Raw genomic sequence first — 27,880 nt, 5'->3', positions numbered from 1 at the left:
GGGAGGGCCGCTGCTTTCTCGGCGCCTGCCCCTTTAAGGAGACTCCCGCGTCGCTCCCAGCGTCCCCTCCAGGCGCCAGCCAATGGCGCGGCGGGGTGGGCGGGGCGAGTGGAACGCGGGAAGCGGCCGGGCGGGGGGCGGCGCTACATTGTTGCCAGTTGGGTGGGTTTGTAACCGCCGGGGGCCGCGGAACGTTCTGTCCGGGCCGCCGCCGCCCCGCCCCCAGGGGCCGCGATCCCGGGCCCGATCCCTGGCCCCCTCCCCGGGGCGGGCCGGCTCCGGGACCAGCCCCTCCCGCCCCGCCCCGGCCCCGGCCGCCGCCTGCCCGCGCCCCATGGAGAACTTCCAGAAGGTGGAGAAGATCGGCGAGGGCACCTACGGGGTTGTGTACAAGGCCAGGAACAAAGTCACCGGCGAGGTGGTGGCGCTGAAGAAAATCCGCCTGGATACGTGAGTTCCCGCCCCCCGGGGGAGTCCCAGGGAACCCCCCGTCTCCGGCCGCGGGGCCCCTCCCGTAGCCCGAGGTTGGGGGGGAGCAGGGGAGTGGGGCACAAGGAGCTGGCCCCTCCCTGGGCCGGGCACACTCCTCGCCTCGAGGGCTGGGGGCCTCCTGCAGGAGCCCCCCCGGGGGCGAAGCGTGTGGCACCTTGGGGGTGCAGATGTGGCAGAGAAGGGGTCTGGGGCGGGGCTGGCATCCGGGGGGCCAGTTCCCTGCCTCTGGGGCTGGGTGCCCGGGGAGCGGCTGGGCCGGCTGTCACCGGGGCCTTGGCATGAATTCACTTGGCGAGGTGCATCCGAGGTGGGCAGAGCCAGACTGTCGAGCTGGTGGCCGGGGGTGGGCAGGGCGCTGCTAGAAGCCAGGATAACCCTTGGGTTTGGGGTGCTGGGAGGGGGCACCCGGGTCCCTCTCTCCAGGGGGGCGCTGGATGTTTCTGGGCACTTCCCAGCTCCCGCTGGGGTCAATCAGCAGCGCTCCACCAAGCTCAGTAGGGCTGGGGCCAGTCAGCCCTTTGGATGCCTGGTGCTGGCGGGGGGAATGACACCCCTCAGCCTTTCCTGCAGCCCCATTTCTGGTGGGGGTGTCTGCTGCCCCATACGTTTCCTTAACACCCTGACAGAGGTCATCCTACGGAGCGGAGACCAGTCAGTCACTCGCTCCAGCTTTAGGCCTTGCCTGGACTTCGCTGAAACAGCCATTCTTAAATTGTCTGGCTGCCGTCAGCAGGTCCTCGAAGAAATTCTCTTCCCAGGTGCAGTGAATGAATATCCCAGCTGGTTTTGCCTCTCAGCCGCCCGGGTGGGTCATGGCACCCGGGCCGGCTTTGGGGGTCCTGTCTCAGTCACTGTCGCTCTTAATGCGGGGGCAGGTAAAGTCGGTACCACATGGTGGGTCTCGGGGCCAGTGGACAGCTGCCCACACGTCGAGTCGGGGGCCGGAGGTTGAATTAAGGCTGCTCCGGCGTCTGTGCCCGGTTCTGGTGCCGCAATCCAAGGGGGATGTGGATCCGCTGGAGAGGCTCAGAGAAGAGCCAGGAGACTGATGGAAGGATTTGTAGTGACAGGCTCCGGGAGCTCAGTCTATTTCGCTGAGCTGAAAGAGGAGGAAGGGGTGACTTGAGGCCAGTGCTAATGGGCTCATCAGTCTCGCAGACAAAGGTCTAACACGGGGGTCTCACACTCGCGGCCCATCTGCGGTCCGCGAACCTCCCCAGTGGCCCACGGGGCTCCAGCAGTTTTGGGGCCAGGTCTCTCCCTTGGCCCCACCTGCCGGCCCCGGGCGCTCCCTGTCTGCGTGGCTGCCGGCCCCTCCCTGCGGACGCGGGGCAGGGCTGTGCCTCCGCGCGCTGTCCCCGCCCCGAGCGCTCCTGCGGCCAATGGGAAGCTCCAGGGGTGGTGCCTGGGGGTCCCCCGCCCCGCCTTGGAGCCCTAGGTAAGCACCACACCCCCTACCCCCCTCACAGAGCCTGTACCCCCACCCCAAAACTTCCTCCCAGAGCCTGCAACCCCACCCCCTTCTCCTGCACCCCTGCCCCAGCCCAGAGCCTGCACCCAAACTCCCTCCCAGAACCCAACCTCTCACCCCTTCTGCACCCAAACGCCCTTCCAGAGCCTGCACCCCAATCTCCTCCCCCACCCAAACTCCCTCCCAGAGCCTTAGGCAGGTGGGGGGCGGGTTCTGGGCAGCATGAGTGACATTATTGGCCCGCTGGGAGGATCTGAGGACTGGCACTGGTGGAGTTTGAGACCCCTGGTCTAACAGGTCCAGTGGCAGGAAGTTGAAGTGAGACAATTTCTGACTGGAGATAAGGCGCAAATCTGTAAGGACGAGGGTCACTAACCACTGGGCCGTAGCGGATTCTCCATCACTGGCCATTTTTAAACCGAGGTTGGACGTTTTTCTCCAAGCTCTGCTCTAGCTCAGCTGGGAGGTGCCGGGCCTGCGTGACGCGGGCCAGGCCAGGTGATCTCAATGGCCCTATGGAGCCTGTGAGTCACAAAACCCCCTCTGGTCTGAATGGGCTGTGGAGAGTGTTCCCAGCCCCTGGTCGCTCCTGCCTGCCTGTGCTGGGCAGGTGGGTGCCACTCGCTGGTCATGAGTTTCTGGGGGGAAATGTCCCCGGTCTGGCCCTGCCCCAGAGTGCCTAGAGCTGCCCGTGTCCGGCAGCTGGTGCTCTGGGTCTTGGCGCCCAGGAAAGAGGCCGTTAGTTACCCCGGGAGGCAGGGCCGGCTCCAAGCACCAGCCTGGCAAGCAGGTGCTTGGGGCGGCCACTCCGGAGGGGGGCGGCACGTCCAGCTCTTCGGCGGATGATCCCTCACTCCCGCTCGGAGCGAAGGACCTCCCGCCGAATTGCCGCTGCAGATCGCGATCATGGCTTTTTTTTTTTTTTTTTTTTTGGCTGCTTGGGGCGGCCGAAACCCTGGAGCCGGCCCTGCCGGGAGGGGATGCACCAGTGCGCAGGGCACTGAATAGCCCTGGACCCCTGGTTCCGACCCAGAGAGCTGGTCCAGGCCTGCGGGGTCGATGCGTTCAGGGGCCCCGTCAGCTCTGCCCAGATATGAACAATCCCTAGGGCGGGCAGTTTTGTCCCCGTGTCCTAAGCTGCCCCCTCTCCTCGCTGTTGCTTCCACCCCAGAGGTGGCTGCATTTCCATGGGGTTGCATCCGTGCAAAGGGTTTTTGGCTTATTGGTGCTGCACTAGGCTGGGGCCTGTGTGTGCTGGGCTGTAGTTCTTAGGCCGCCTGGCATAAGTGCTTTGGTGTCACGGATGTCACTCAAGTGGGGCTGGGGTTGATTGGAGCCCCAGACCTTCTGCGTGTCTCCAGGCTCCCCATGGCTTCCCTCCCCCCCGCAGAGAGACGGAGGGCGTCCCCAGCACGGCCATCCGGGAGATCTCCCTGCTCAAGGAGCTGAATCACTCCAACATCGTCAAGTAAGTGGGGGTGGGTGGCGAAGTGAGTTAACGAGGTCCCTGTAGGGTGGCACCATGCGGTCGCTGAGCTACTGGGATCCAGAACCCCTCTTCCCCCGGGCCGGTGGGGACCCAGAGCTGTGGCCCCCATCGTGGTTGGTCTGGGCCCGGCTCCCCAGCAGGACGTGTGCCCCACAAGCTCGTCACGCCGGGTGCTGCCTGCTGGCAGCCTCAGCAGAGGCCAGGACGGGCATGGGACACGGCGAGTGAACGCCCCCGCCCCTCCTCCCAGGGCCTCTCCAGGGCGGGAGCTGTGACGTCTCCTCGTTCCTCTCCCTGCGCCCGCAGGCTGCTGGACGTGATCCACACGGAGAACAAGCTCTACCTGGTCTTCGAGTTCCTGCACCAGGACCTGAAGAAGTTCATGGACTCGTCCTCCATCAGCGGCATCCCTCTGCCCCTCATCAAGGTAACCGGCCCGGCTGGCGTGCTGCTCCGCCCCTTCCCCAGCGTCCTCTCCTCCCCTCTGACCCCAGCCCTGTCTGCCCCCCGCTGCAGAGTTACCTGTTCCAGCTGCTGCAGGGCCTGGCTTTCTGCCACTCCCACCGGGTGCTGCACCGCGACCTCAAGCCCCAGAACCTGCTCATCAATGCCGAGGGAGCCATCAAGCTGGCGGACTTCGGGCTGGCGCGGGCGTTCGGCGTGCCGGTGCGAACCTACACCCATGAGGTGCGTCCGGGGGGCTCCCCCCTCCTCCAGCTGTCTGGCTCCTGCTGGGAGCTGGGATCCAGGGGCTAGGCAGTGAGATGGGGCCACCTCACCCGGGTAGGTGCCCCCTGATGGGCTGAACATCCCTGTCCTCCCTGCACCAGGACCCCCGGCTCCAGCTGATCCCGCCTCCTGCGGACTCCTCCAAGGCTGTCATGCCACCACCAGCCCCTAGGGGGTGGGAGAGATCCGGCTGCATCCCCTGCGCCTACTCCAGGCTCCCAGACCCATGGCCTCACACCACCCTGCCGCTCCGTTCCTGGGCCAGAGTCCTACTAGGGAGAGGAGTGTCTAACGGTTACCCCCACAAGGCCGGGAGCCCGGACTCCTGGGTTCTATTCTCAGCTCCCCCCAAAATTCGCTGTCTCGCCTTGGGTGAGTTTCCCTTTCCGTGCCTCGGTTTCTCCATCTGCAAAATGGAGATTACGAAGTTTCCCGGGGGCCTATGGTGTGTAAAGCCCTTTGGGGTCCTTGGAGCGAAAAGGGTGAGAGATGTCCCTGTCGTGATTAACAAGGATTTCCCCCCACTTCGCCAGGTGGTGACTCTCTGGTACCGCGCCCCTGAAATCCTGCTCGGCTGCAAGTACTACTCGACGGCCGTGGATATCTGGAGCCTGGGCTGCATCTTTGCCGAGATGGTACGTGCCCCCCGCGCCCTGGCACGTGGTTTTTCTCGTCCCGCAGTCAGGGAGGGACCCCGTGTGCCCCGTGCAGTGGGGGGAGTGAAACAAGCGCAACCCCCGTGCTGGGGGCCTGATCCTGCCCCTACAGAATGTCATGTGTGTCTGTGAGATCGGGGTGTGGGGGGCTTTACCCTGCTCCTCTCTGTTCCCACCTCGTCCTGTCCCATGCTGGGGGAAGGAGTATGAGTTAGTTACTCCATCCTGCCTCTTGGGCCCAGCCACCAGCAGGCGCAGCGGGTCTCGCTGCCTGGCCTGGTGCTCCACAGAGGAGTCTCCCTTGTTAGTTCCCCCCCAGGCGTGAGAGGCAGCGTTAAGCGTGCGATGGGGCAGATCAAGGCCCCCCCACCCCACACGCGCTACCAGAGCTGCTGATGGTGTCAGATGGGCAGCCTCAGCCTCGCTTCCTCTGCCCGGGGGCAGCTCCGGGATGCGCTTGGTGACGTCCCTGGAGAGGGGTGCTGACCCGCCGAGTGGGAACCAGGAAATAAAAGGGCTCTGTTGCGTTCTCGGGGGGGTGCCCTGCCTGGCATTTCCCCCGCCCCGGGGGAAGGGGTTGTGCTGGCAGCGGGGGGACGAAGAGGTGTGTCATGCGGAACACATGGGCTGGCGTCTGCATCACGGGGTGGGCGAGAGGGGAGCAGACCACGGAGCGGGCTGTTTCCCCTGGGAGCCAGTTGGCCTTAACCCTTCGTTCCCAGGTCACCCCCACCGCTGCCGGGTAGAGGCTTTGCTGCAGTGTGGGGGGGTCAGTCACGAGGCTGTCGAGCGAGGGGACGATTCGTAGGGTTTAAGGCCAGAGGGGATCAGGAAATGATCCTTCCCTCTGTGCTGAGCCGGTAACTGGTGTGTGGCCAGAGCATCCCTGGCCCTCAGCTCCCTCCTTTGGGGGAGAGGAGGGTGGGAAAGCCCCCCACCCCCCATTGCTTTGAGCCATTGGGAGGTGGGGCTGTGCTGGGACCTCGCTTGACCCCTCTCCTGCTGTCCAGATCACCAGGCGAGCCCTGTTTCCCGGAGACTCGGAAATTGACCAGCTCTTCCGCATCTTCCGGACGCTGGGCACCCCGGACGAGGCCGTGTGGCCGGGGGTCACTTCCATGCCTGATTACAAGCCCAGCTTCCCCAAATGGGCCAGACAGGACTTCAGCAAGGTGGTGCCCCCCCTGGACGAGGAAGGGAGGAAGCTCTTGGCTGTGAGTAGCTGGGGGGGCTCCAGGATTGACCCCATACCTAGTTAGCTTGGGGGCAGGCAGGGGGAGAGGAACAAGGTTTCTTGGGAGAGTGCAGGGCTGGAGCTGGGGACTGGAAGCCACTTGCCCTCCAGCCGTAGCTGAGCTCCTTAGCCCTCCACTGGTGCTGCATGGACAGCAAGAGCCTCCCCCTCTTCCCCCACCCCGCTGGGCAGCCTGAGACACGGGGGGGAAGTGACTTGTCCAGGCCACGCAATCAGTGGCAGAACCAGGACTAGACCCCGATCCCCATGCGGTAGCGGCTGGAACGAGAACCAGGAGTCCTGCCTGCCCGACCCTCTGCCCTCCTGCTGCGAGAGGTGTTAGCCCCGGTGTCCAGACCAGAGTCCATCGCATTGTCTCTAAATTCCCCCTGGAGATGTTCCAAGGGTTTGAGATTCCGTCTCATTCCCTGTCCTTAGCGGTGGCGTTGGAACAACTACCACGTTCCACCCCAGAGGCAGCTGCACTACAGCCTTGGGTGTGACCCACCCACCTTGGTGCTTCAGGATGACAGTTGCCATGGGAATGGCAGGGTTCCCGCCTGTCCCGTCCCCCACCCACAATAACCACCCCCCCCTCTCCTACCCAGCAAATGCTGCACTACGACCCCAACAAGCGGATTTCGGCCAAGTCAGCGCTGAACCATCCCTTCTTCCGGGACGTCACCAAGGCCGTCCCTCACCTGCGCTTGTGAAGTGGCTTCGGGGAGGGGGCCGGCCCAGCCAGGACTCTGCTGCCCCCACGCTGGCTCTGTCTGGCCTATGCCTGTATCTGGATCCGTCTCCTGGGCTGGGCCTGCCCTGGGGACCCTGCGGACTTGCACTTAGCCTCCCGGCCGTGGGGATGCTCAACGGAGGGGGTGGGACCCCCGTTGCCCTGCCTGGAGCTCCTAGTCTGCAGCTTTGACCCTCCCTGGAGGGCTTGGATTCCAGCACCAGCAATGGGACCTTGCTCGCTGCAGCTAGGAGCGTCCCCCCCAGCTGCCCTGGTTGAGCCCCTTCTTTCACCTCCCTCAGCATGCCCCCCTCTGAGCCTCTTCAGCGGAGCCCCCCCCGAATTCCTGCTCCAACACAGGGTGAACCCCCCCTCCATGGGTGGAAGGCAGGGAGGGTCTGGCTGGGGAACCATCCCCTCCTACCAACTAGATACGCTCAGCTGGCCCCGGTGAACTCACACGCCCACCCGCTGCCTGCTCCCTGTCCAGCCCCCTGGAGTCTACTGCACCAGGGACTCGAGCTGCAGCCGGCGCGCCTGGCGACTCCTGTTCCTGCTGCAAATTGGACCCTGCGGATTGGCTGCCGGAATCCCCAGCGGCTCTTTGGGTCGGGGGGGCCCACACGTCCCCAGCCGCTCAGGAAACATGCGTTGTAAGGGCTGATCCTGCAGCGTGTTGGGCCTGCTCAGCTCCCCTCCTCCCCTGGCAGGATCTGACCCTAAGCAGGAACTCTGCTCACTTAGCATCCCCCCCTTCATGTCCCATGGGCAGAAGCGTTTTGACCGACGGGGCCCAAGACCCTCGCACTTCCTACGCTGGCATCCTCCTCCCCATGGGAACATCTCACCAGGTGTGACCTGATGCATGGAGCTTCTGCAGGGAAGCAGGTTCCTCATCCGCTCCGGGGAGAATCTGCACCCACAGGAGGGGGTTTGCTCTAAAGGCTTCACCCTGCGCCGGGTGGTGGACCAGGAACCCAGCAGCTGAAACTGATTGTTGCAGCTGGCTCTTCTCGTGGCCTCCCCGCAAGACGCCCCCCGATTCTCTGCTCCCGGAAGGGCTTTGACCGCAAAGGTCTTTGTCCCCGAAAGGAGCCCCCAACCTGACGGTGCTGCAGTCTCCTCCGACAGATTCTCCACCCGCCGCGTCATTGGCCGCTCATTCTGTGGCACTGCCTATGGCCACGCTCGCTGCAAGGGGACAGATCCTCGGTGGGCGTCGATCAGTGTGGTTCCACTGATTTGTCAATGGTGCAATGGCAGCTTATGCCAGCTACGGATCTGACCCCAGAATCTGATGTACACCTCTCTAGAGCTGGTGCCAGCCACCAGCCGGGCTGCTCCCCACACGCTCTGGAGGGCTGGCTCCCGGAGGGGTGGGACTCCTTGTCACTTTCCTTTGGCTCAGATCTTTCCATGCCCGTGGAAAGGCTGGCTCCGGCACCTGGGGCCAGATCCCCAGCTGGTGCGGACGGTGAAACACCGCTGCCTTCAGCAGAGCGATGCGTATTTACGCGAGCTGAGGCTCTGGCCTGTGAAATGGGCACATGCACCCAACCTGAGATTTTAATTCGCCTCCTTTCCTGTGGGCTTCCCCAGCCACTCTGGTGTCTGCGTTTCCCTGGCAGGTCCGATTTGGCCACCCAGCAACGAATCTGATTTTAAATCCACAAAGAACGGCCCAAACCTAGGGAAGCAGGGGCAGCTCAAGGGGCTGGGGGGTGCTCTGAGTCTGGGTTAGAGCAGTCTTCCACTTAGATTGTCCTGCAGGGTGGGGAAGGGTGTTCGAAAGTATCCCCCGTCACCCAGCCCTCGGTGGCAGCCAAATATTCAGCAGCTGCTTCCTTGAAGTGCAGTGCAGTGCAGATGGGGTGTTTGAATGGACAGTAAGGCTCCGATCGAGATCCCTGAGGTAGCAGCTATTGCTAGGGGCCCCTGTCCACCAGAGTAACGGGATCGGTTTCAGATGAGCTGGTAATGTTTCCCTACAAACAGCCCCATTTGTAAAAGCCTGGAACGTCCCATGGTGCGGATGGCGAGCTGCTGTCACCCGCCCACCGCCAAACTCTTGGGGTCTGCTTAAAGAGGAGATGGGGGGAGGGGGAAATCCACATCTAAACCAAAATTGATCAGTTGACAATAGATGAATAGACTATTTAAAAACAGACTTAGCCTATTTTATAGTAAAGCATTTTATATTTAAGGGTTGTTTATAAAAGTATTTTAGAGGTACAAATTAATATTCCAGGAGAGGAATGAGCATTAAGGGAAGCTGTGGATTTAGCTCATAAGCCACATGGGCCTTTTCCAGGAGAGGGTTAAAAGTCAGAATGGTTCTGTTCCTATCACAGCTATTTTGAGCTCTTGTATCTTGAGTTTCTTTAGAGCAGAAAGGTTGTGGCTCATTTCCTTCCACAGCGGACTAGCTTTTTTTCTCAACTCAGTTGCCTAAAGAAAAATGTAGGGTTAGGACAGCAACGTAAAGTGCCTGATGGGAACCAGTTTGAGGAGGGAGGGGAAATTGAGTCTCTGAGCCGATGGCTACAGAAGGCGGAAGAGAATTCCCCCAAAACAATGCTCCTGCCAACTCATGATGAAAACAGAGGGAAGGAGAGATGGAGATGGTGGTTAATAGCTATAATGACACAATATTTGGGAGCATGAATATATTTTTTTGGACTGGAACAAATAGGGGAATATTTATAAGACTGTGTTAGTTTTAAAGCAGAGCTCTGGATTTGTATAAAGTTTGTTAGACAAGCACTGTGGAGTTTTTGTAAGTGAATATTTTTAAAAAACAAACCCTCGAATATATTTGTCGTCCTTGATTTTTGTAATTCTTTGTAGGCTGTTGTTTCTTATCAAATGTTAATAATAATATGGGATTGGTTTATAAATCATTAAAAATATTCTTAGTTTTAACTTGTCGTGAATGTGATTTTCTTCAAAGGGGATAGTTACAGAAGAAAATATTTTCTATGAGGTGAGAGGGGAAGTCCTGTCCAGTGGGTAGGTCACTTAGAAACAGGTTCTGTTCCCAGCTCTGCTACAGACCTTGGGCAAGTCACCCAGGCCCACATCCACAAAGGTCTTTAAAGGTCGGGCGTTAGGCACCGATTTCAATGGCAATTGGCCACTCCACTACCTGTCAGGCTCTGGGCTTAAGAGCGCCTAGTCATGGGCCAGGCCCCCATTGTGCAAGGTGCTGCAAACAGCCCCTCTCCAAAGCGCTTACAATGCAAGATGAGAGCCAGCAGCTGACAGACCATAAGCAGAACAGTACCAGTGATGTGCACAGCTGGACGAGGGTCCATTAAGTTTATCTGGGAAAGTGCAAGTTCTTCCCTGGGGCCTTGTCAGTGGTTTAAAAAGCGGAGCGATTTTAGTGCTGAGGACAATAGGCTAACAACTCTGCCTTACGTAGGTGTACAGCTGTTGGACGAAGCTCCCATTAGCTCTGGCAATGTTGCAACGGGCAGCCCCCCCCCGCTACGCCAGCCCCGGGCTCCCAACCCACCCCTTGGTCCCCACCCACGGCCCTCCCTCCTTTCGCACCCTTTCTGGCCTAGCAGCTGCCATTTTTGCTGAAGGGTTGTGAGCTCTTGGAGGCAGGGGCCAGCTTTTTGGTGTTTACGCAGCGCCTGGCGCAATGGGGTGCTGACCCCGGGCCTGCAGCCCTGGTAATAGCAATAAGCAGAGGCCTGGCACGACAGGCTCAGGCCCTTTCCTGGGTCACAGGAACGACCCCTTCGCCTGGTGTCTCTACAGGGCCCGGCGCCCCACAGGGGCAACGTGCCCCCTCGGCCTGCCCAGGCTGGCTGCTGGCGACTCGGCCCCTGCCCTGTGGGGTGTCAGACCCCTGGGCTCCTGGTGCCTGGACCCCACCCTTCTCTGGGGTACACCTGTAGGCCCCTCCCTGGGTTACCTGCCTAGGCCCCTCCCTTATCTCAGCTATGCCCTTAGGCCCCGCCCCTATCCCTGGGCCCCACCCCTCAGGCCCCGCCCCTATCCCTGGGCCCCACCCCCTGGACTCCTGGTGCCTGGCTCCACCCCCTAGATATCCCCTCTGGGCCCCCGTCTCTGAGCCCCGAAACCATGGTCTATTTTTATCTCAATTAAGCTAATTGGGGAGAGGTTCATGCTGAGGTCAAAGGTCAGATTCCCAGAGGCCTCCGTGCTCACACTTTCCTTCTCACCCGCACCCTGCCAATCATTCCCCGGCTCGTCTCGGATTGGCCAGCGGGGAAGCGGGCCGTCCTTTGCTTGGCCAGAATAGGGAGGGTGAGACGCTTGTCAATCATCGCTTTCTGGACTCAGATTGGTAAAGCTGGAGGCTGTCTGCTCTGTGATTGGAAAGAGGGGAGATCATTCCTGATTCTGATTGGACAGTGGAGCTCGAGGGTGCCGCCCATTTAGGTCACCTTATTTGTTGTTGCTGCAGCCGCCGGAACAACTGCTGTTTCATTGGTCTCAGGATCCGTCAGTTAACATAAGATCCACCCCTACCATGACGTTTTTTCTTTTTATTGGTCCATAGGCTCCATTCTGGTCCAGTCGTTATTGGCCAAATTTTGCGCCTGTCCGGCCATTTCTGAGCTCTTATTGGTGAATCGAGTTGGGTGGGCCGGCGATGCGTTTTCCGGAGCGGCAATTGGGCGAGACGGCTGGCAGGGGCGTGTCCGCTCGCCAGGTGCCCGGCTCCGATTGGCGCCGCCGCTGCTTAACCCCGCCCACCAGAGGAAGGTTTGGTTGAGAGCAGCTGTTTGTGTGTTCGACACTTTAGGGGCTGAGACGGGGGGAGACGGAGCTGGAGCCGCCTCAGGTACCGGAGAGGGGAGCCGGCCGGGGTGGGGAGGGGCCGGGCCGTTGGGGGGGGCCCGGGGAGGGCCTTCGGCGGGTTGGCGGCCGGGCCCGTTCGGGGGGGTCTCTGCCCTGCCCCGTGGGGTGAGGGGGCGGGAGCAGGGAGGGGGGCTGGGCCCCTGAGCCCGGGGGGGTGAGGGGTGTGTGTGGGGGGTGAGGGGTTGCTGCACTGGGGGGGCAGGTTTGGGGATGAGCGGCCTGCTGGGGGGGCGGGGCCGGTTGGGGGTTACTGCCCGGGGGGGGGGTAGGGAGGGGATGAGTGGCCTGCTGGGGGAGGGGCAGGTTGGGGGTTACTGTGCTGGGGGGGTAGGGAGGGGATGAGCGGCCTGCTGGGGTGGGGGGCGGGGCCGGTTGGGGGTTACTGCCCGGGGGGGGGTAGGGAGGGGATGAGTGGCCTGCTGGGGGAGGGGCAGGTTGGGGGTTACTGTGCTGGGGGGGTAGGGAGGGGATGAGCGGCCTGCTGGGGGGGGGGCGGGGCCGGTTGGGGGTTACTGCCCGGGGGGGGGTAGGGAGGGGATGAGTGGCCTGCTGGGGGGGGGGGCAGGTTGGGGGTTACTGTGCTGGGGGGGTAGGGAGGGGATGAGCGGCCTGCTGGGGGGGGGGGGGCGGGGCCGGTTGGGGGTTACTGCCCGGGGGGGGGTAGGGAGGGGATGAGTGGCCTGCTGGGGGGGGGGGCAGGTTGGGGGTTACTGTGCTGGGGGGGCAGGGAGGGGATGAGTGGCCTGCTGGGGGAGGGGTAGGTTGGGGGTTACTGTGCTGGGGGGGTAGGGAGAGGATGAGTGGCCTGCTGGGGGAGGGGCAGGTTGGGGGTTACTGTGCTGGGGGGGTAGGGAGGGGATGAGTGGCCTGCTGGGGGAGGGGCAGGTTGGGGGTTACTGTGCTGGGGGGGTAGGGAGGGGATGAGTGGCCTGCTGGGGGAGGGGCAGGTTGGGGGTTACTGTGCTGGGGGGGCAGGTTTGGGGGGTAGGGAGGGGATGAGTGGCCTGCTGGGGAGGGGGCAGCCTGGAAGGAAGCAGGGAGACTTGGCTCGCTCTGGGGGGAGCAAAGGCCTCAAGGTGCCCAGGGTAGTAAGATGGCTGGGGCTTGGTAGCTGGTCTGGCTGCCCCATTTGCAGGGGGGGTCAGGGTGCGTCTTCCCGTAGGACGGCAAAGGGGCTGTACCCCCCAGGTCCTAGCAAGCCCCGCTGTGCTCTGTCTGCCTAGGTGAGGTTACAGAGACTCTCTTCCATCTCCCCCACCCCGCACACACCGCTTCGCTTGAGGCCTGAGTGCACCTGTCCCCAGTGTTGGGGCCTGAGTTCGTTCTTGGGCCTCATGCGTGCCCATGTTGCTAATGTGTTTTTTCCATAGTGAGGGCAATACAGCACAGATGCCCTTTTCCCCCCCCCCCTCCTGGTCAGCCCACCAAACACACCAGCAGCTTATAGTCCTTCACAATAGGGACACCTGGGGCGGGAAAACACAGCCTCGTTGCCTTTCCCTGCTTGTGAGCAGACCTGTGCAAGGGGAACCACATAGTGTATAATTAACATCCAGGGCTGGTCTGTCGACTCAGCCTCCAACGTGCTCCTGGCTGGGCATTGCTGACGGTTCCACTAATCCTTGTAATTAGCCCCTGGTTAGTGCGAAGACGGGCATATTGGAAATTCATGGATAGACTCCCACAGCCCTGAGGTGCTTCTAATCTCCTTCTTACAATTTAACGCCATTAAAAATGCATTGGAACAGGAGATCTTCCCAGAGGGGAAAAGTGATAAATATTTCTTTTACTGGCGAGAGGAAAAAGGGACTCTGTCTTCTAAATAGGGGTGGCTGGGTAGATGGGATAACTGATGGAATACCGGGTTATCAGGTTTGTCTCATGGGCTGATTGCCAGACTCCCCCTGGGAATATGGGTTAGTCTCAGCTGGAATCCTATGGCTGTCTCCAAACATAAGTCGAGGCTACAGTGATGGGCACGTTCACATGCAATATGTGCTGGAATGTTTATTTCCAGGGCACTTGCCTCGCGGGCTCTTGGTATTTAGGTTAGTTCTTTTCCCTTCTGGGATGGCCGCAGTGCAGTCTGCTCGTGTTAAATGTGGCTGTGTCGAATCGGATACTTTATTATCTGCATGTCCATTAAGGAAAGGAGGAAGTGAATCATGGAAGTTCAGAGATTGGGAAAGGCCTTGGAGATCATCCAGTCCACACTATACTAGTGTGTAATTGCTACCTACAGTCTCGTCTCCTGTATCCGGTTAGTTTTAAGTCTCCTGGAATAACGGTGCTTTCACCAGTTCTCTCTGGGGCTCTGTCTACACTGCAATGTCAGTCCAGGGCTAGTAGAACTCGAGTTAGCAGCCCTTGGGATTGTTAACCTAAGATTTGAGCGGCTACACTCCTTTTTAACTCCAGGTTAGGACTTGTAGGATGCTGGGGCTCCAGCGTCTACGTTTCATGTTGCGGGCCCAAGTTCAACCACCCACACCCCAGATTTCCCTAGCACCCTCCCCAAGTGTGGCTGCTCTAGCCCTTTGTTTGTGGTGCAGTGTGGGAAAACTTGACTGTCCAGAGGACAAAGAAAGTCAGCCCATGGGACTGTGGAGTACTTCTGGCGGACTCCCACCGTACATCTACACTGAGAAAATATCCATGATGTGAGAGGTTGGTCTCACAGCATGGGCTCCAGCCCCAGCCTGAATGTCTACACTGCAGTTTTTAGCCCTGGAGCCCGAGTCAGCTGACCTGGGCTTTGAGACTCGGTCGGTGCTGTGGGTTTTATTATCGCAGTGTAGACATCCCCTCCGAGCACAAGTCCAGTGGGGCTGCATCTACACTGCAAAGCAATAGGGCTTGAACCCTGGGTCTGGGCTTGACTGAGCCTGGGACCCTCTGCCCCTGTGGGACCCTGGGTTAGCACCATTTGTGTGTAGACAGAAGGGGGGTTAGGCTTGAGCCTGAGTTCAAACCCTGGGCTTAAATTGCAGTGTGGGCTTATCCTGAGGACTGTTCCATCCTTTAGCAGATCTCCCCTGCTCTTGGGAAGCTGTTCCTGGTATTGAGGCTGAGCTTGCCTCCCCTTAATCTTGTCCCATTGCTCCTTGCCATTGGCCCAACCATCTTCATTCTCCTGGCTTACAATAATCCAGCCATGTGAACAACTTCCTCTAAGCCTGATGGAGGGGCGGGAGCAGGAGACCTGCTCGCACAATGGTCAAGCGGGTTCACTCCTCCCAGGGCGTTGTACTCTCAAACCCTACCCTGAATTTCCCCCTAGGTTCAACTCAATCTCCGAAATATTGTCTGTGTTCTCGAAGGGTACGTCTATACTTACCTCCGGGATCGGCGGTAAGCAATCAGTCTTCTGGGATCGATTTATCACGTCTTGTCTAGACGCGATAAATCGATCCCGGAAGTGCTCGCCGTCGACACCGGTACTCCTGCTCCGCTAGAGGAGTACGCGGAGTCGACGGGGGAGCCTGCCTGCCGCGTGTGGACCCGCAGTAAGTACCTTGTTGTTCGAACTAAGGTACTTCGACTTCAGCTATGTTATTCACGTAGCTGAAGTTGCGTATCTTAGTTCGAACTGGGGGTTAGTGTGGACCAGCCCTAAGTGGATTCATGTGTGCAACGCTCTCTTCCCCCCCCCCCCCCGGCTTATTAACGTTTGATGACTGGCCTAGCACCCATATGAACTTTCCTAACTTCTTATGGAGGGAAAGGAAGAGATGCTGCATTGTTAATAGCTAGAGCAAGGGACTGGGAGCTTGGACTCCTGGGTGCCACTGCCAGCGTTGCCACAGCTTCACTGAGTGACTGGGGAAATGGAGGCACATAGAGGGAAAGTGACTTGCCCATCTGTAAAGAGGCAGGGACGTTTATCTTCCTTTGGGTGTTGAGATCTATTAAATATTGCCGAGTGACTGCTGATCACCTCCCCACGTTTGCCTGGAACGTGGCTGTGTCGTCCTCTGCCCTTTAGCAATGTTAGTGGCCAGGCCAGTGTGGCAAGGAGAGCTAACTCTCAAGTCCCCTCCTGGTAGTTAAATAGTATTTAAATCAATACACACTCTTGCTAGAGACAACTTGTGGGAGCATTATTGCCTCTGTTCTGATGTGTGGGGGAGCGTGGCAGGGAATATCTTGGCCTATCTGGAGAGAGCCCTGCCCTCCAGGTGCTTCTTGTGTGTCTAATTTCCAAAGTTTGCTCTAAGCTCAGCACAAGAGCTTTCCACGCTGCCTGCAACACTCTCTGTCCTCTCTCCGCCAGCCTGTGTTTGACAGTAAATCCCTGTTTTATTTTACACTTGCAACAAGTGGTTGTGACCTGGCAGGTTCATAGAGACAAGTGACAGCTTTGTTGTGGGATGCTTAATAAACTGGGTGTCCCTTAGTCTTCCAGCAATGCCCTGAAAGCTCTCCAGCCAAACGCTCGACTGGTGTCTGCAGAGCTAGTGCTTGCCCTGGCTGAGAAGTTTTATTAAGCCTGGCAAAACTGTAGTTGATCCTTCGCCAGAGCACTACATCGCCCAATCAGGGCTGGCTCCAGCTTTTTTGCCGCCCCAAGCGGCAAAGCGGAGGAAGGAGGGAAAAAAAGGAGAGAGAGCCCCGATCGGCGGCACTTCAGCGGCAGCTCTACCGCGTCGCTTAATTCTTCGGCAATTCGGCGGCGGGTCTTTCGCTCCGAGAGGGACTGAGGGACCCACCGCCGAAGACCCGGATGTGCCGCCCCTTTCCATTGGCCGCCCCAAGCACCTGCTTCCTTCGCTGGTGCCTGGAGCCGGCCCTGTACCCAATGCCTGCTGAAAACAAGCTTTGCTTTAGGACTTGCTATATTGTGCTGGTTAATTCCATCCATGTATCGCCGCCTTCCACTGGATGGAATCAAACTGCTCATCTGTGTTAGATAGGCCTTGTATTGCTAAGGGAGATTCTCCTTTTCCCCCCTCAACTGAAATGGACGTGTGTTTTGGAGCAGGAGGGGCTGGGTCCTATCTCTGCGGCTGCCCAAGTTCTGTGTGAGTGTTGCATTAATTAGGGGACAACGGGGCATTCCTGGGTGACTGCAGTTGTTGTTCAGGATATTCCTAATCTGTCTAGTCGAAAGAAGACTGGCGGCCCTTGAGCCACCGGATATCAATATTGTGAGTCAATGAGCATTACCTATTTAACGATCAGTGGTGTGGGGTGACTTTACCCAGCCAACACCCTTGAGACAGAGGTGCTAATTATCCAGCGTGACTCTTAAAGCTTTGTTTGGTGACTGTAAGTGGAACCCAGCTGCGTAGAGGTGGCTGGACTGCAGCTCAGTTCAGAGTCCGGGACACACATTGAGGAAGGAGCTGAGGAAAGAACCGGGAGGCCGGAATGTCAGCACCCTAATGGCGGCTATGACACCGGACTCTTAGCTTCAAACCCCCATGTAGACAAGACCCTCCCTCACCCGTTGCAAGTGGCTCTTGGGCTTAGTTCTCAACAGTAAACTGGAGGGGAGGATACGTGTCTCTTTCCTTGGAGGCTGAGGAGAACGAGTGTGTAAAGCGCTTTGAAGACTAGACAGGCCGTGTAGGCAAACGTCGCTTGTCTGAACAGCGGTTACGCCCGGGCTCCGGCTGAGAAGTCTCATACCTGGCTGGGGTAAATGGCGGCTCCATTGCAAGCTTATTGATCAACGGAACAGGCTCGCTGGGAGCTGTATCAGGCTCTGCTCCTGTTATCCTGTATCTGACAGTGCATCACGGGGCTCTTCACTAACATCTCAAAGAGTCCAGAGCAGCGGCTCCCTCGGAATATGCTCTCAGCGGCTCATTCCTGTTAGGAACCGGATCCGGCAGAGTCCCCGCTGAAGGGAATGGGGTTCCGCACGACTCGGGTTTGCACCAGGGGTCGGATCTGTAATTCCCGGGTTTCGGGCTTTCAAATATCGGGTGGTCAGGGTAGGATCCAGGTCTGCAAGGGCATCCTCTTCGCTGTCCGGCTAGGTAATAAAGCAGGGTGGGGGAAAGAGGGCTGACGGCAGGTTTAACCCAGGCAGGCGGTTTTGATGGCAGTGGCTTATGTTATATGTGATTAAGACATAGGAAAAGTAACATTGGCAACAGGAAAGCAGTTAACCCAGACAGGCTGTTGCAACTCCAACTCCTGGGGGTATCTCCTGAGCAGGCCCTTCCCTGAAACCAAGTTCTGCTATTGAAGCTCTTAATGACTGAATTGTAATGGATCGCATTCATCCCTGCCGTGACCCCGCAGAAGGCAGTGCAGGGAAACGGGGGATGGATATCTAGCTATCTCCCTACGCCACGTATTCCTCCTTTCAGTGCCGGTAATAGGGGGCAAGGAATCTGTAAGGACTGGGCTGTGCGGATCTTTCCCAAGTCTTTCACCCTGTACTGTCCAAAAGAAGTTGAACTTGCTCAGTGCATCAGAGCTGGCTGTTGAGGAGCCCTGCTCCGCTTCTCGGGGTAGCACAATGGTCAGCCAAACTGACTCCCGAATCTCTAATATTGGCAGCGGAGAGGTCGGTGCACAATCTGACTGGTTGGCTGCCAGGTTGAAGCTGTGCTGCCTGCTGCTAGAACACCTTTACTGTAACTTGTGCAAGCTAAGGGTTGTGATGTGTAAGTCACTGCTGCTCCGGGGGGGGGGGGGGGGTCATCGATTTCTGAGCCAGCTGTTAGTTGCTTACTGAAAACGTTTTGCTTTGATTGGTAAGTAACTTTCTGGACAGTAATTGTGGTTCCGACAGATGTTTAATATTAGTAATGCAGGTAGTCGGTGAAAGAGCGCTAAATGTGGGCAGTAGCCTTTTAAAGAAAGGTGTCTCTATAATCTATAGCAGTGGTTCTCAGCCAGGGGTCTGGGGCCCCCTGGGGGGCCAGGAGCAGGTTTCAGGGGGTCTGCCAAGCATGGCTGCCATTAGACTCGCTAGGGCCCAGGCCAGAAAGCCAAAGTCCCGGCACGTGGGACTGCAGCCCGGGGTCCTGAGCCCCACCACCAGGGCTGGGGTGGAAGCCGAAGCCTGAGCAACTTTGCTTTGCAGGGCCCCTTGCAGTGGGGGGCCCCAGACAATTGTCCTCCTTGCTACCCCCTAACTCCGGCCCTGGCTTTTATATGCAGAAAACCAGTTGTGGTGGCACAGCTGGGCCATGGAGTTTTTATAGCATGTTGGGGCAGGTGTGAGGTACAGCCCCTGATATGTAGAAGCCCCCTTGCTTCAGAGGAGGGCTTTTCTGATTGAATTTCTTTGAGTTAAATTCATTCTTGCTATTGGTGGAAGCTTCTGTTGCGATGGAGATCTGTATTTAGTGAATATGAGTGGATGGACGGATCAACTACTCTGATTGCACGGGGGGGGTGAGTTCCTGGAGCTTTCCTGGGATTGTATTGATGGTGTGTGTTACAGTGGTGGCTAGGGACCATCCAAGAACAGCGCCTCATTGTTCTGCACGATGCAGAGGAGACATCTTTAGAGCGGCTTTAGCACTTGTATTCAGCTTCCCATCTCATGCCAGTCCCTGGTCTCTGGACACCAACAGTACAACAAGATTTCTAACTTTTCTGAGTACCTCCATGAGCTGTGTCGGCTTGTCTATTCTTGTGATGTGTTTACACACATGTGTGTACACCTCACTTTCACACACTATGAAGAAGCTTGGTCTTGTTGGGGAGGGAAACCCACGTAACAGAAGAAGCTCTCAGGAGCTATCGTGCGAAATAGCGTGCAGGTCAAACGTTCTTATGCCTGACACACGTCTCTGCCAGACTTGCAAGCGACTTCATGTCTGTGCTTTCCTGTCCTCCTCTCTGAAATGGGGGTGCTACTCCCGGGGGCATGGGGAGGCTTAATTCAGCTCGGTTTGTAAAGTGCTTTGAGATCCTCGGTTTTGGAAGGCCCTGTCTGAGTGCAGAGAATTGTTGGAAGATGACAATTTTCTCTGGTACTAGGCACTTAGGTGACCTGAGCTGCGGTGAGGAGGTGGGTAACTTGCCTTGTGTCCGCATCCTTATGCTGTGGAAGAATCTGAAAAGTGTCTTTGTTCGACTTTCCTGTCTACCCACCCTGGAAGACTGCGGTGACTCGGGGAACGAATGAAATGAGCACATCACAAGCAAGTGAAAGCTGCAGCAATTGAGGAGAAGGGATTTTTGTCAGAATGGTTACAGCATCTTTTTTTCACCTGCTACCCAATATTTAATCCGCGCTCGGGAGAGACAACACCTTTGTGTTTTGCGGGAGCGCGGACCTCCAGCATGGAGGAAAGGCCAGACAAGGTTCCTGATTTCTGCGGAAGCCTTCAAAGGCAAAGCCATTTAAAAACCCAAACAAGCCACCCTTTGCGGATGGCCTTTAAGGGTCTGTGGTGGCTGGCTTTGCAATGAGGCTGTTGCTCTGAAATGTCCTTCTGTGACTTGCTTAAGCCAGCATACAAAGGGCTGTAACTAACCAGTGATTGGCAGGTTGAGATAGAGGGTGGGGTGACCAGCAATTCACCCTTCGGGACAAGCAGTGGGAATGTCTTCAGTTGGAGAAGCCCAATAGTCTTCTGACCCCAAGGGCCGGACTTCCAAAAGAGATCTGCTCCCAATGGGAGGCGCTGAGGACTTTCAAATCTGGCCTAATTGTAGTTGCTAAACCCTCATATTGCTCCCTCTGTCGAACTCTCCCCATCTGTGTCTGGCCTAATTTGAAGCTCTAACCCGGCTGCGTTTTTCTTGGACAAGCAAAGCAGAGAGTGGCTGCTAAGCATCAGACCACTCTGGCTTGTGCCGGCTGCTTCTCCAGAATCACACAGGACTCTCCCCAGGAAACTCTCATAGGATGCTGACGAGGTCATTGCTTAATCATTCCTCTTACATATTTAACAAAACAAGGTCCTCGGAAAGCGGAAGGAAGCATTTCCCTGTCTTTAGCCAGCTCAGCTCCAGGAAAGCTGAACATGCAGTACTTGGGTTGCTACCAGATAGCTTTGGCCATTATGGGCTTTGAAACCTTGTCACATTGTTCCTGGATTCTTGCTTTAGAAAAATAAAATGGTGACTGTCCCACTTCCTTGGGACTGGGAAGTATCAGGCTGCCCAGCGTTGGAGTTGTACAAATCACAGTGGTTACATTTAGCGTTTCCTGCCAGATTTTGGCCTTTAGTCTGCTTGTCTCGAAGCAGCTGGGGAACGGGAAATGACCAGGCTTTTCCTGGCTGCTCGCTGGAGAGTCTTCAGGTGACCCTTGTTTTCGTGTATACTTGGCCCTGTTAATGCTAACAGATCTTCCCTATAACACACCAGACTTGGAGCTGCTCTCTCCCCTCAAGGCCTGGAAGTGCTTCCTTTAGGGTGTGAACACGGAAGGAAAGGCCTGAGAGACTGAGAAATGGCTGGTGATTTTGGGGTGTCTGATTTGAGAGGTCTCGAAGGGACCTGAGCGCACAGCCTCTGAGTCGGGTCTCTTGAAGGGGTCTCGGATTTGATAGCCACAATCAGGACTCTTCTGGAAAAATCCTGGCCCAGTTGCCTGCATTTGAGAAACCCGTCTGCCCTTGGCTCCAAGGTCACCGGTGCTGGCTATGGAATCCAGAAATGGGCTCCGGAGAGTTGGTAGGCAAACCAACCACCACTCGTTTTGCTAAACTTCCCCTGACTCATCGCTAGGGGTACGAATCCACTGGAATAAAGGGCTAAGATGTGCATCACTTAATTGAATCTGTTACATGGTGAAATGAATACTCTGAAGTTTAATGCCGTTTTCTTCCATTGCTCCCGATATCTTTTTTGCAGTTACTAACATCCCAAAGCAGATGTAGAGTTGTTTGAATTAACACAGTTCGGCAGACGTTGTTTTCTAAGGGGGTTCTAGTAAAGAGGCATCGCTAGCATGCATGTGTTTTGAGGTCTTAAAATGCATTTCACATCCAGTCGAAGGAATCCTTTCTCCCAGTCTCCTAGTGCATTGAACAAAGGATTGAGTTGAAGTCCTGAGAGACCTTAGGGACCTCAGCTCACAGCCGCTGGCAGACCGGAGGCGTTGGCTACACACAAACTGGAACCAAAACAAGAGTCTGCAGTTCACGCCTCTGTGATGCAGCTCGTGTCCTATTTCAATTAAAATCTATTCCGGTTCTGTCCCTACCCGGTTAACCCCCTCCGCCCACCACCGGCCACCACTTGAAATAGAATCTCTAGTATTGACTCTACATGTTCCACTTTTGCTAAACTAGTGCGAACCTTTGGATGCTTCAGGTTTCAGTGGCTTCTTTAGGGCTAGTTTAAACCTGTTCCTAGTTGACTTCACTTAAACTGCAGTAAGTTGTTCCCGCAGCCTCTGGCGCTGGTCTAACTAAGTGGGGTTAGACTGGTTTAAGTTAAACCAGCCCAGCCCTGGGTGTAGCGAACCGTCTGTCTCCCCACAGGTTCCTCCTGAGAACTCACAGCAGTATGGTTCTTTGCACCCATTGCCTGGCTTGGGGGAGAACAACTTTTGGCCATGGGGAGTGGCCATGTGAAACTGACCAGCGTTGCGTCAGTTTCACTCTGCTGCAGACCTGTGCCAGAGCTTTCTCACAGGGAAGGCCTTAAAAGGGGTGGGGGTTACTGGGCAGGGAATGTGGTCTGCCGATAGCCCTTGTGTGGAGGCGGTGTGCCTGTACTGCTCAGGTGAATGGGGATCTCCAAATACATAAACACAAATTGACCAAACTGTCCCTCATTTAAGAATTTCCCTTCAGAAGGGCAGTGATGAAATAGTTCAGTCCCTCCGTCCTGCCCCCAGAGACCCGGGGGAGGGAGGGGAGACAGGATGATGTGGAATTTCAGGCCACTGGCAGTAAACAGAACAGATGTGTGCAGGCTGCAAACGAGACCTGAGCTTGTTGCTGCGTAACGGAGAGCTCTTGAATCCCCTGCCCCGTCCCAGAACAGGTCAGAGGCGCTGCCCCTCAGCCCTGGCCCTTGGTACCACATGGTGCAGTGCGCGTTCCTAGCCAGGAGCTGTTTGCTACATCTCCAGGAATGCAAGTGAGACATCTGCTAGGACTGCTGACTCACTCACTCAGCTGTAAGGCTCCGGCTTTTCCTTTTCCCTCCTTGGCCCGATTTCTGCTTGTCAGCGTGCTACTTCTTAAAGCTCAGCCACCAGTGAGGCTCCGGGGCGCGGGCCTCTCTACCTTAATGTATGGGAGATCGGCGCTCTTGGCAGGAAAGGGAGCGTGGCCTGGGAGGTGCAGCAGGCGCGTCGGACTCCCGGGTTCTATTTCTCGCTCACCCTTGTGTGTGGTATGCAGGGCGGTTACTGAGCTGTAAATTGGGGATCAGTCCCTCTTGTGGGGCTGTTTGGGGCTTAGTAGGGTAATAAGTGCTTTCTGCTGCACTCGGCTTCTGTATGATTGGAGCGGAAGGCAGCTCAGTCCAACCGAGTTAACGTCGGAGACCAAAAACCGAGGAGCCCTTCCAGCTCGGGAGTGTGGGATCTGTGCCGTGTGCTGATTCTCTCTTCCCCCCCCCCCCCCCCCCCCTTGTGTTTCAGGAGAGTTGAGCCACTAGGATACTGTTCCTTGGCTCCGAACCAAGCCAAGAGCTGGTCAGTGGCGCGAAGGTTCTCGGATCCGCTGGGGCGCTGGGTGTGACCGGAATCCAGGCCATGACCAGCAGAGGAGCTGCCAGGCCGAATGGTCAGTCCCAAGCTAGTAAAATCTGTCAGTTTAAGCTAGTGCTGCTGGGCGAGTCCGCGGTGGGGAAGTCCAGTCTGGTGCTGCGCTTCGTGAAGGGTCAGTTCCACGAATACCAGGAGAGCACCATTGGGGGTAAGTGCTGTGCGAGAGCGCGGGGGAGTGTGCCTGGGGGGTAGACGCAGACTTCCCCACAGTCCTCTGGAGCGCCTGGCTCCCTCGCTCCCCACCTGATGAGGGCCCAGCTGCCCTCGGCTGGCCACTTCAGACCCTGTCTTGTCACTGGGAGCCGCCCAAGGCCTGTCGCGCCTTCAGAGGGGCCCAAGTGAGTAGCAGGGCTGAGGCTCAGTGCTAGTTGGCGTAATGAATCCATGCTCCTTCCAGAGTTACCTGCAGCCTCACTGTATGTAGAAGGATGAGCGTCAGCAAGTCACAGCTGCCTGAAAGAATCCCATAGTGCGTGTGAAGATGGTACAGCCAATTCTCAGATCGCGGCTGAGGCAAGATCGCACGATGCATCTTGGATTAATAGGTGGCATGTCTGTATAATGGGCAGTGAGGCAGGGTTGTCCAATGGCTAGAGCACTGAAGCAGGAACTGAGACCTGAGCTCTGTTTGTGTGCCTGCGTGCGCGTGTCACTGCCCCCCCCCTGTAAAGTGGGGACCATCTTTCATTGAGAGCTTGGAGACTTGCAGTAGTGGAGGGCTGAGGAAGTGCTGAGTGATCACGGGGTGAATCCCCCAGGAGACGTGTTCCTGACTCCTTCAGCACCCAGCAGTGGTTTGACACCTGGGTTGCTCAGTCTTGGCTCGTGTAGAACCTTTTTAATGTGTTTTGCCTTCTCTCAGCCTGTCTTTCCCTAGCTCAGGGGGACCGATAGCGCGTTCATGTGGCCATACAAATCCATAGACATCCGTTAGTGCGTGGAACTGGGAGCCAAGGCTCCTGAGTTCCGCTGCGGGCAAACACCACCCCATTGTATCCGTTTCCCCTCCCTTTGCCGGGGGACTTAAGGGTCAGTTAGGTTTGAAAGTCACGTGCAAAGCCTTTTTATCGAGGGGGGCCGCATGCTCCAAAAGCTGCAAGGAATGAAACCAGGCTCTTGAAGGCTTATGTCTTCGAAAGGAGCTAGGGCTCCCAACTTAACACCAAAGGGTGCTGTGCTCCTCTGAAAACCAAGCCCCCTTTAACATGATTGCTAGTCCCTCTTGAAAACGTAGGTCGCGGTATCCCACGCTGACTCGTGTTGGGTCCCACACGACAGCATCGGGATGTGCCAACCTGCCTGGGCACAAACACTGGTCCTGTTTGGACGTGGCTGTATCCACCCCGTCTGGCAGGTCGGGAGATGCAGCCACAAGCCCCCAGCTCCTTCCAGAACACAGGACTGGCTCTTCTTTGCAGACGCCGTGTGAGCCATCTCTTTGATCTCTGGATAAGCATGCAGCTGGCGGCAGCAGCAGGGTTTCAGCAATAGGGGGTGAATGTTAATGTCCAAACTTGAAATGATTAACCTGCTCCTGTGTGAACAATGCCTAGAGAGGCAGCATGCTCCAAGGTCCTAGATTCGGAGTCAGGAGCCCTGGCTTTGCCCACGACCTGCTGCGTGCCCTTGGGCAGTCACTTCCCCTCCTGGGCTTTGCCTGTCAATCTAGTTAGATTGACAGCTCTCCAGGGCAGGGGCTCTCTTGCCCTATGCGCCGGGCTGAGTGCTACTGTACCACTGCCTCCTTTCCTCTCCACAGCGGCGTTTCTCACACAGTCCGTCTGCCTGGATGACACAACAGTCAAGTTTGAGATCTGGGACACGGCTGGCCAGGAGCGATATCACAGTTTGGCCCCCATGTATTACCGGGGGGCACAAGCTGCCATTGTGGTCTATGACATCACCAACCAGGTACATTGAGAGTTCTCCTGTAGCTGTCCTGGTGCCGGGGGGAATGGAGAGGGGGTGAAATTGTCCCACTCTAGGAGGAAGGATGGTTTCAGGGTAAGGCCAGGTTCTGGTTCTAGCTTGGCCGCTTGCCGCCCAGAACCTGGCAGGTCACTGACTTTATGCTGTTCTCTCTCGCCTTTCTCTTCCAGGAAACGTTTGCCCGAGCGAAGACATGGGTGAAAGAGCTGCAGCGGCAAGCCAGCCCCAGCATTGTCATAGCCCTAGCGGGCAACAAGGCCGACCTCGCCAACAAGCGCATGGTAGAATATGAAGTGAGTAGCTGGGGTTTGTGGTGTCCCAGCCCCCTGTGACCACCTGAATTCTGCCCCTGGCCTTTGAAAGCCTCTTGGCATCTAGCTGCAGCAGCACGGGAGTGTTTCGGCTCTGGCCGGGGTCGGCCAGGAAGCAGCTCGTGGGTCCGTTGGACACGTGCTCTGTCAGGTTCTCCCAGAATCCGAGTGTGGGGGCTGCGCTGGGAAGGGGGAGCAGCCCCCCTGGAATCTAACCCGCCCAGGAGCGTCGGCAGCCCCTCGGAGCGGCACAGGGGCGTCCTCCACCCACCCTTCGAGGTGGATCGCTGCTTCCGTCGGGCAGCTAGCCAGGCCTGTTAGCACAGCTGAGGCCCTGCAAAGCGCTGAGCGGCCTCTCAAAGCCTCCAATAGAGCAGAGTTTGCTGCTTCCTGCCTCCAGCCCAGTCGGGGTTAAGGGTCCGTCTCTGGAGCCGCTGGCTCGGCTGCATAGCACAGGACCTCGGCCTCTTGTGTAGAGGTGGGACTGTCTGCCTGTAAAAGGGCCTCGTTGGTGGGTCTGGCCGCCACTCACCCTTCCCACCCCCTCCAGGCGGGAACCCCCCTGAACAGTCTAACTTGCATCTCTGTTACAGGAGGCACAAGCCTATGCAGATGACAACAGCCTATTGTTCATGGAGACGTCGGCCAAGACCGCGATGAATGTTAACGATCTCTTCCTGGCGATAGGTAAGGTGTGGGTGCGGCAGGAGATAGGCAGAAGGTGCCCTGGCAGGCTGCAGGTCCACCAGGCTCCTGTCTTGGGAGTGCCGCACCAGGTGGCTGTGGGAGGCAGTTTCCCCCCAAGCTCTGTAGAGACACTGATTCATGCAGTCCGTGGAGAGGGCTGGAGCCCCCCTTCCTGTCCTGCTCCAGTACCACAGGGCTGTGGACGTTAACCTGGTTACTGAAGGTGTTTCTGGGGGGGGAGGAGCTGGACTGCTGCATGTTCAGTAGAGAAGCAAGCAGTGATCTGCCATCCGGCTCTGGTGCTGGGCTCACGTGGAGCTCCGTGTTGAAGCTGCGTTAGCGTTGGAAGGCTCGAGGGGACCTGTGACGACGCTCTCCATTGGGGAAGTGCGAGGCTGTTCTTTGCAGTTACAGATTAGGCTGCTGGGTCTTTGAGCCCTCGGAGACCTTCCACGTCCCTGCTTGGTCATGGAGCCGGCTGAAACCTTGGCTCCTTCTCGCAGCTCCAGGGCCGCCTCGTTTCTGATTTCCTTAGCACCTCGGTCTTTAGTGCCTTCAAATCCATGTGTGCAAACAAAAGGCCTGGGAGCTGCTGCTTGCACAGAATCTGCGTCGCCTGGGACGTTCCCAACTCTCCGTATCCATGGGAAGGCCCTGGGAGCTCGGCTGGCTCCTTCTGGCCTGGATGGCGCCAGTAAGGATCGGTTGTGCAGCAGGACCGGCACGGGAGCGACTCCAGCCAGCTCTCCTGGCACTGGCTAGCTCTCCGGGGCCGTGGGGGATGCAGCAGGACAGGAGCTGGGTTCCCCAGAGAGCCGAGTGGTGGTGGGGGCAGCGGCGAGATGGCTCTGAAATCCAGATTTGAGTCTCAGAAATGGGCCAGCGGAGAACCGGCCTGGGCGGAAGGTGGCCAGGGTCCCAGGGGGCAGGGAGGGGAGCTGCTCCTGTCCGTCAGCCTCGCTCACTCTCTCTCTTCTCTTTCCACCAGCCAAGAAGCTGCCAAAGAGCGAGCCCCAGAGCACGGGTGGCGTGGCGGGACGGAACCGAGGGGTGGACCTCCACGAGCAGACCCAGCAGAACAAGAGCCAGTGTTGTAGCAACTGAAGGGTGGCGTTCGAGAGCGAGGCCGGCGCGAGACAACGAGCTAAGAGAGACCCTCCATTCCCACCCCCGTCCACCACACTTCACCTCCCCTAACACCGGCGCACCGACCCCTCCCGGCGCCTCTAACTGCACTTTTTAATGCTTCAGAACCACCGCCAGACATCTGTTCCCACCACGCCAGTGCCAGTGGAACCAGATCAACCGGGGACTTAACTTCCAAAAAACAAACTCTTCACTTTGTATTATAGGTGCAAATAGCTACCTAATTCTGATTGATTCCCTGTCTCCTTCTCCCAGATAATTCCTCCCTCCCCCCCACCCTCTCTTTGCTTTGGTAAATCTGTGTTCTCGGTCCCATAACACCTGTCCTCTTCTACCGTCCCCCCTTTATTTAATGCTGGGGGGAGGGGCCCAAAGGAGGTGGAAACTTAATCCTTGTAGGCTTATTTTATGAAGAATAAGTTGAACGGGGACCTACAGGGTCTTTTGTGGGTTTACTCTTTAATTTTTCTCCTGGGTTTTTTCCCCCCCCCCCATCTATTTCAATGTTTGGGGGGGG

General features: G+C 57.5%; 2 protein-coding genes across 6 annotated transcripts; both read left to right on the top strand.

Moving 5' to 3' along the window:
• The first annotated feature begins 334 nt into the window (after window positions 1-334).
• CDK2 (cyclin dependent kinase 2) lies at window positions 335-6,860 on the top strand. 4 transcript variants are annotated; one of them, XM_065419787.1, is made up of 7 exons: window positions 335-450; window positions 3,354-3,431; window positions 3,759-3,879; window positions 3,969-4,139; window positions 4,715-4,816; window positions 5,848-6,051; window positions 6,680-6,860. In XM_065419787.1, the coding sequence occupies exons 1-7, from the start codon at window positions 335-337 to the stop codon at window positions 6,782-6,784; spliced, it is 897 nt and encodes a 298-aa protein (XP_065275859.1). In that variant the 3' UTR covers window positions 6,785-6,860. The 4 variants fall into 4 exon arrangements, with proteins under 4 accessions (XP_065275859.1, XP_065275861.1, XP_065275860.1 ...); XM_065419789.1 differs by lacking the exon at window positions 3,969-4,139; XM_065419788.1 differs by lacking the exon at window positions 4,715-4,816.
• Window positions 6,861-11,546: 4,686 nt separating this feature from the next.
• On the top strand, window positions 11,547-27,679 carry RAB5B (RAB5B, member RAS oncogene family). 2 transcript variants are annotated; one of them, XM_065419348.1, is made up of 6 exons: window positions 11,547-11,626; window positions 23,162-23,306; window positions 25,050-25,201; window positions 25,390-25,512; window positions 26,124-26,217; window positions 27,206-27,679. In XM_065419348.1, the coding sequence occupies exons 2-6, from the start codon at window positions 23,276-23,278 to the stop codon at window positions 27,319-27,321; spliced, it is 516 nt and encodes a 171-aa protein (XP_065275420.1). In that variant the 5' UTR covers window positions 11,547-11,626; window positions 23,162-23,275; the 3' UTR covers window positions 27,322-27,679. The 2 variants fall into 2 exon arrangements, with proteins under 2 accessions (XP_065275420.1, XP_065275419.1); XM_065419347.1 differs by having other exon boundaries at window positions 23,162-23,438.
• Window positions 27,680-27,880: the final 201 nt, after the last annotated feature.

The sequence above is a fragment of the Emys orbicularis genome, chromosome 19, assembly GCF_028017835.1.
Source record: "Emys orbicularis isolate rEmyOrb1 chromosome 19, rEmyOrb1.hap1, whole genome shotgun sequence".
NCBI lineage: Eukaryota > Metazoa > Chordata > Testudines > Emydidae > Emys > Emys orbicularis.
This window is presented reverse-complemented; position numbering and strand designations above follow the sequence as displayed.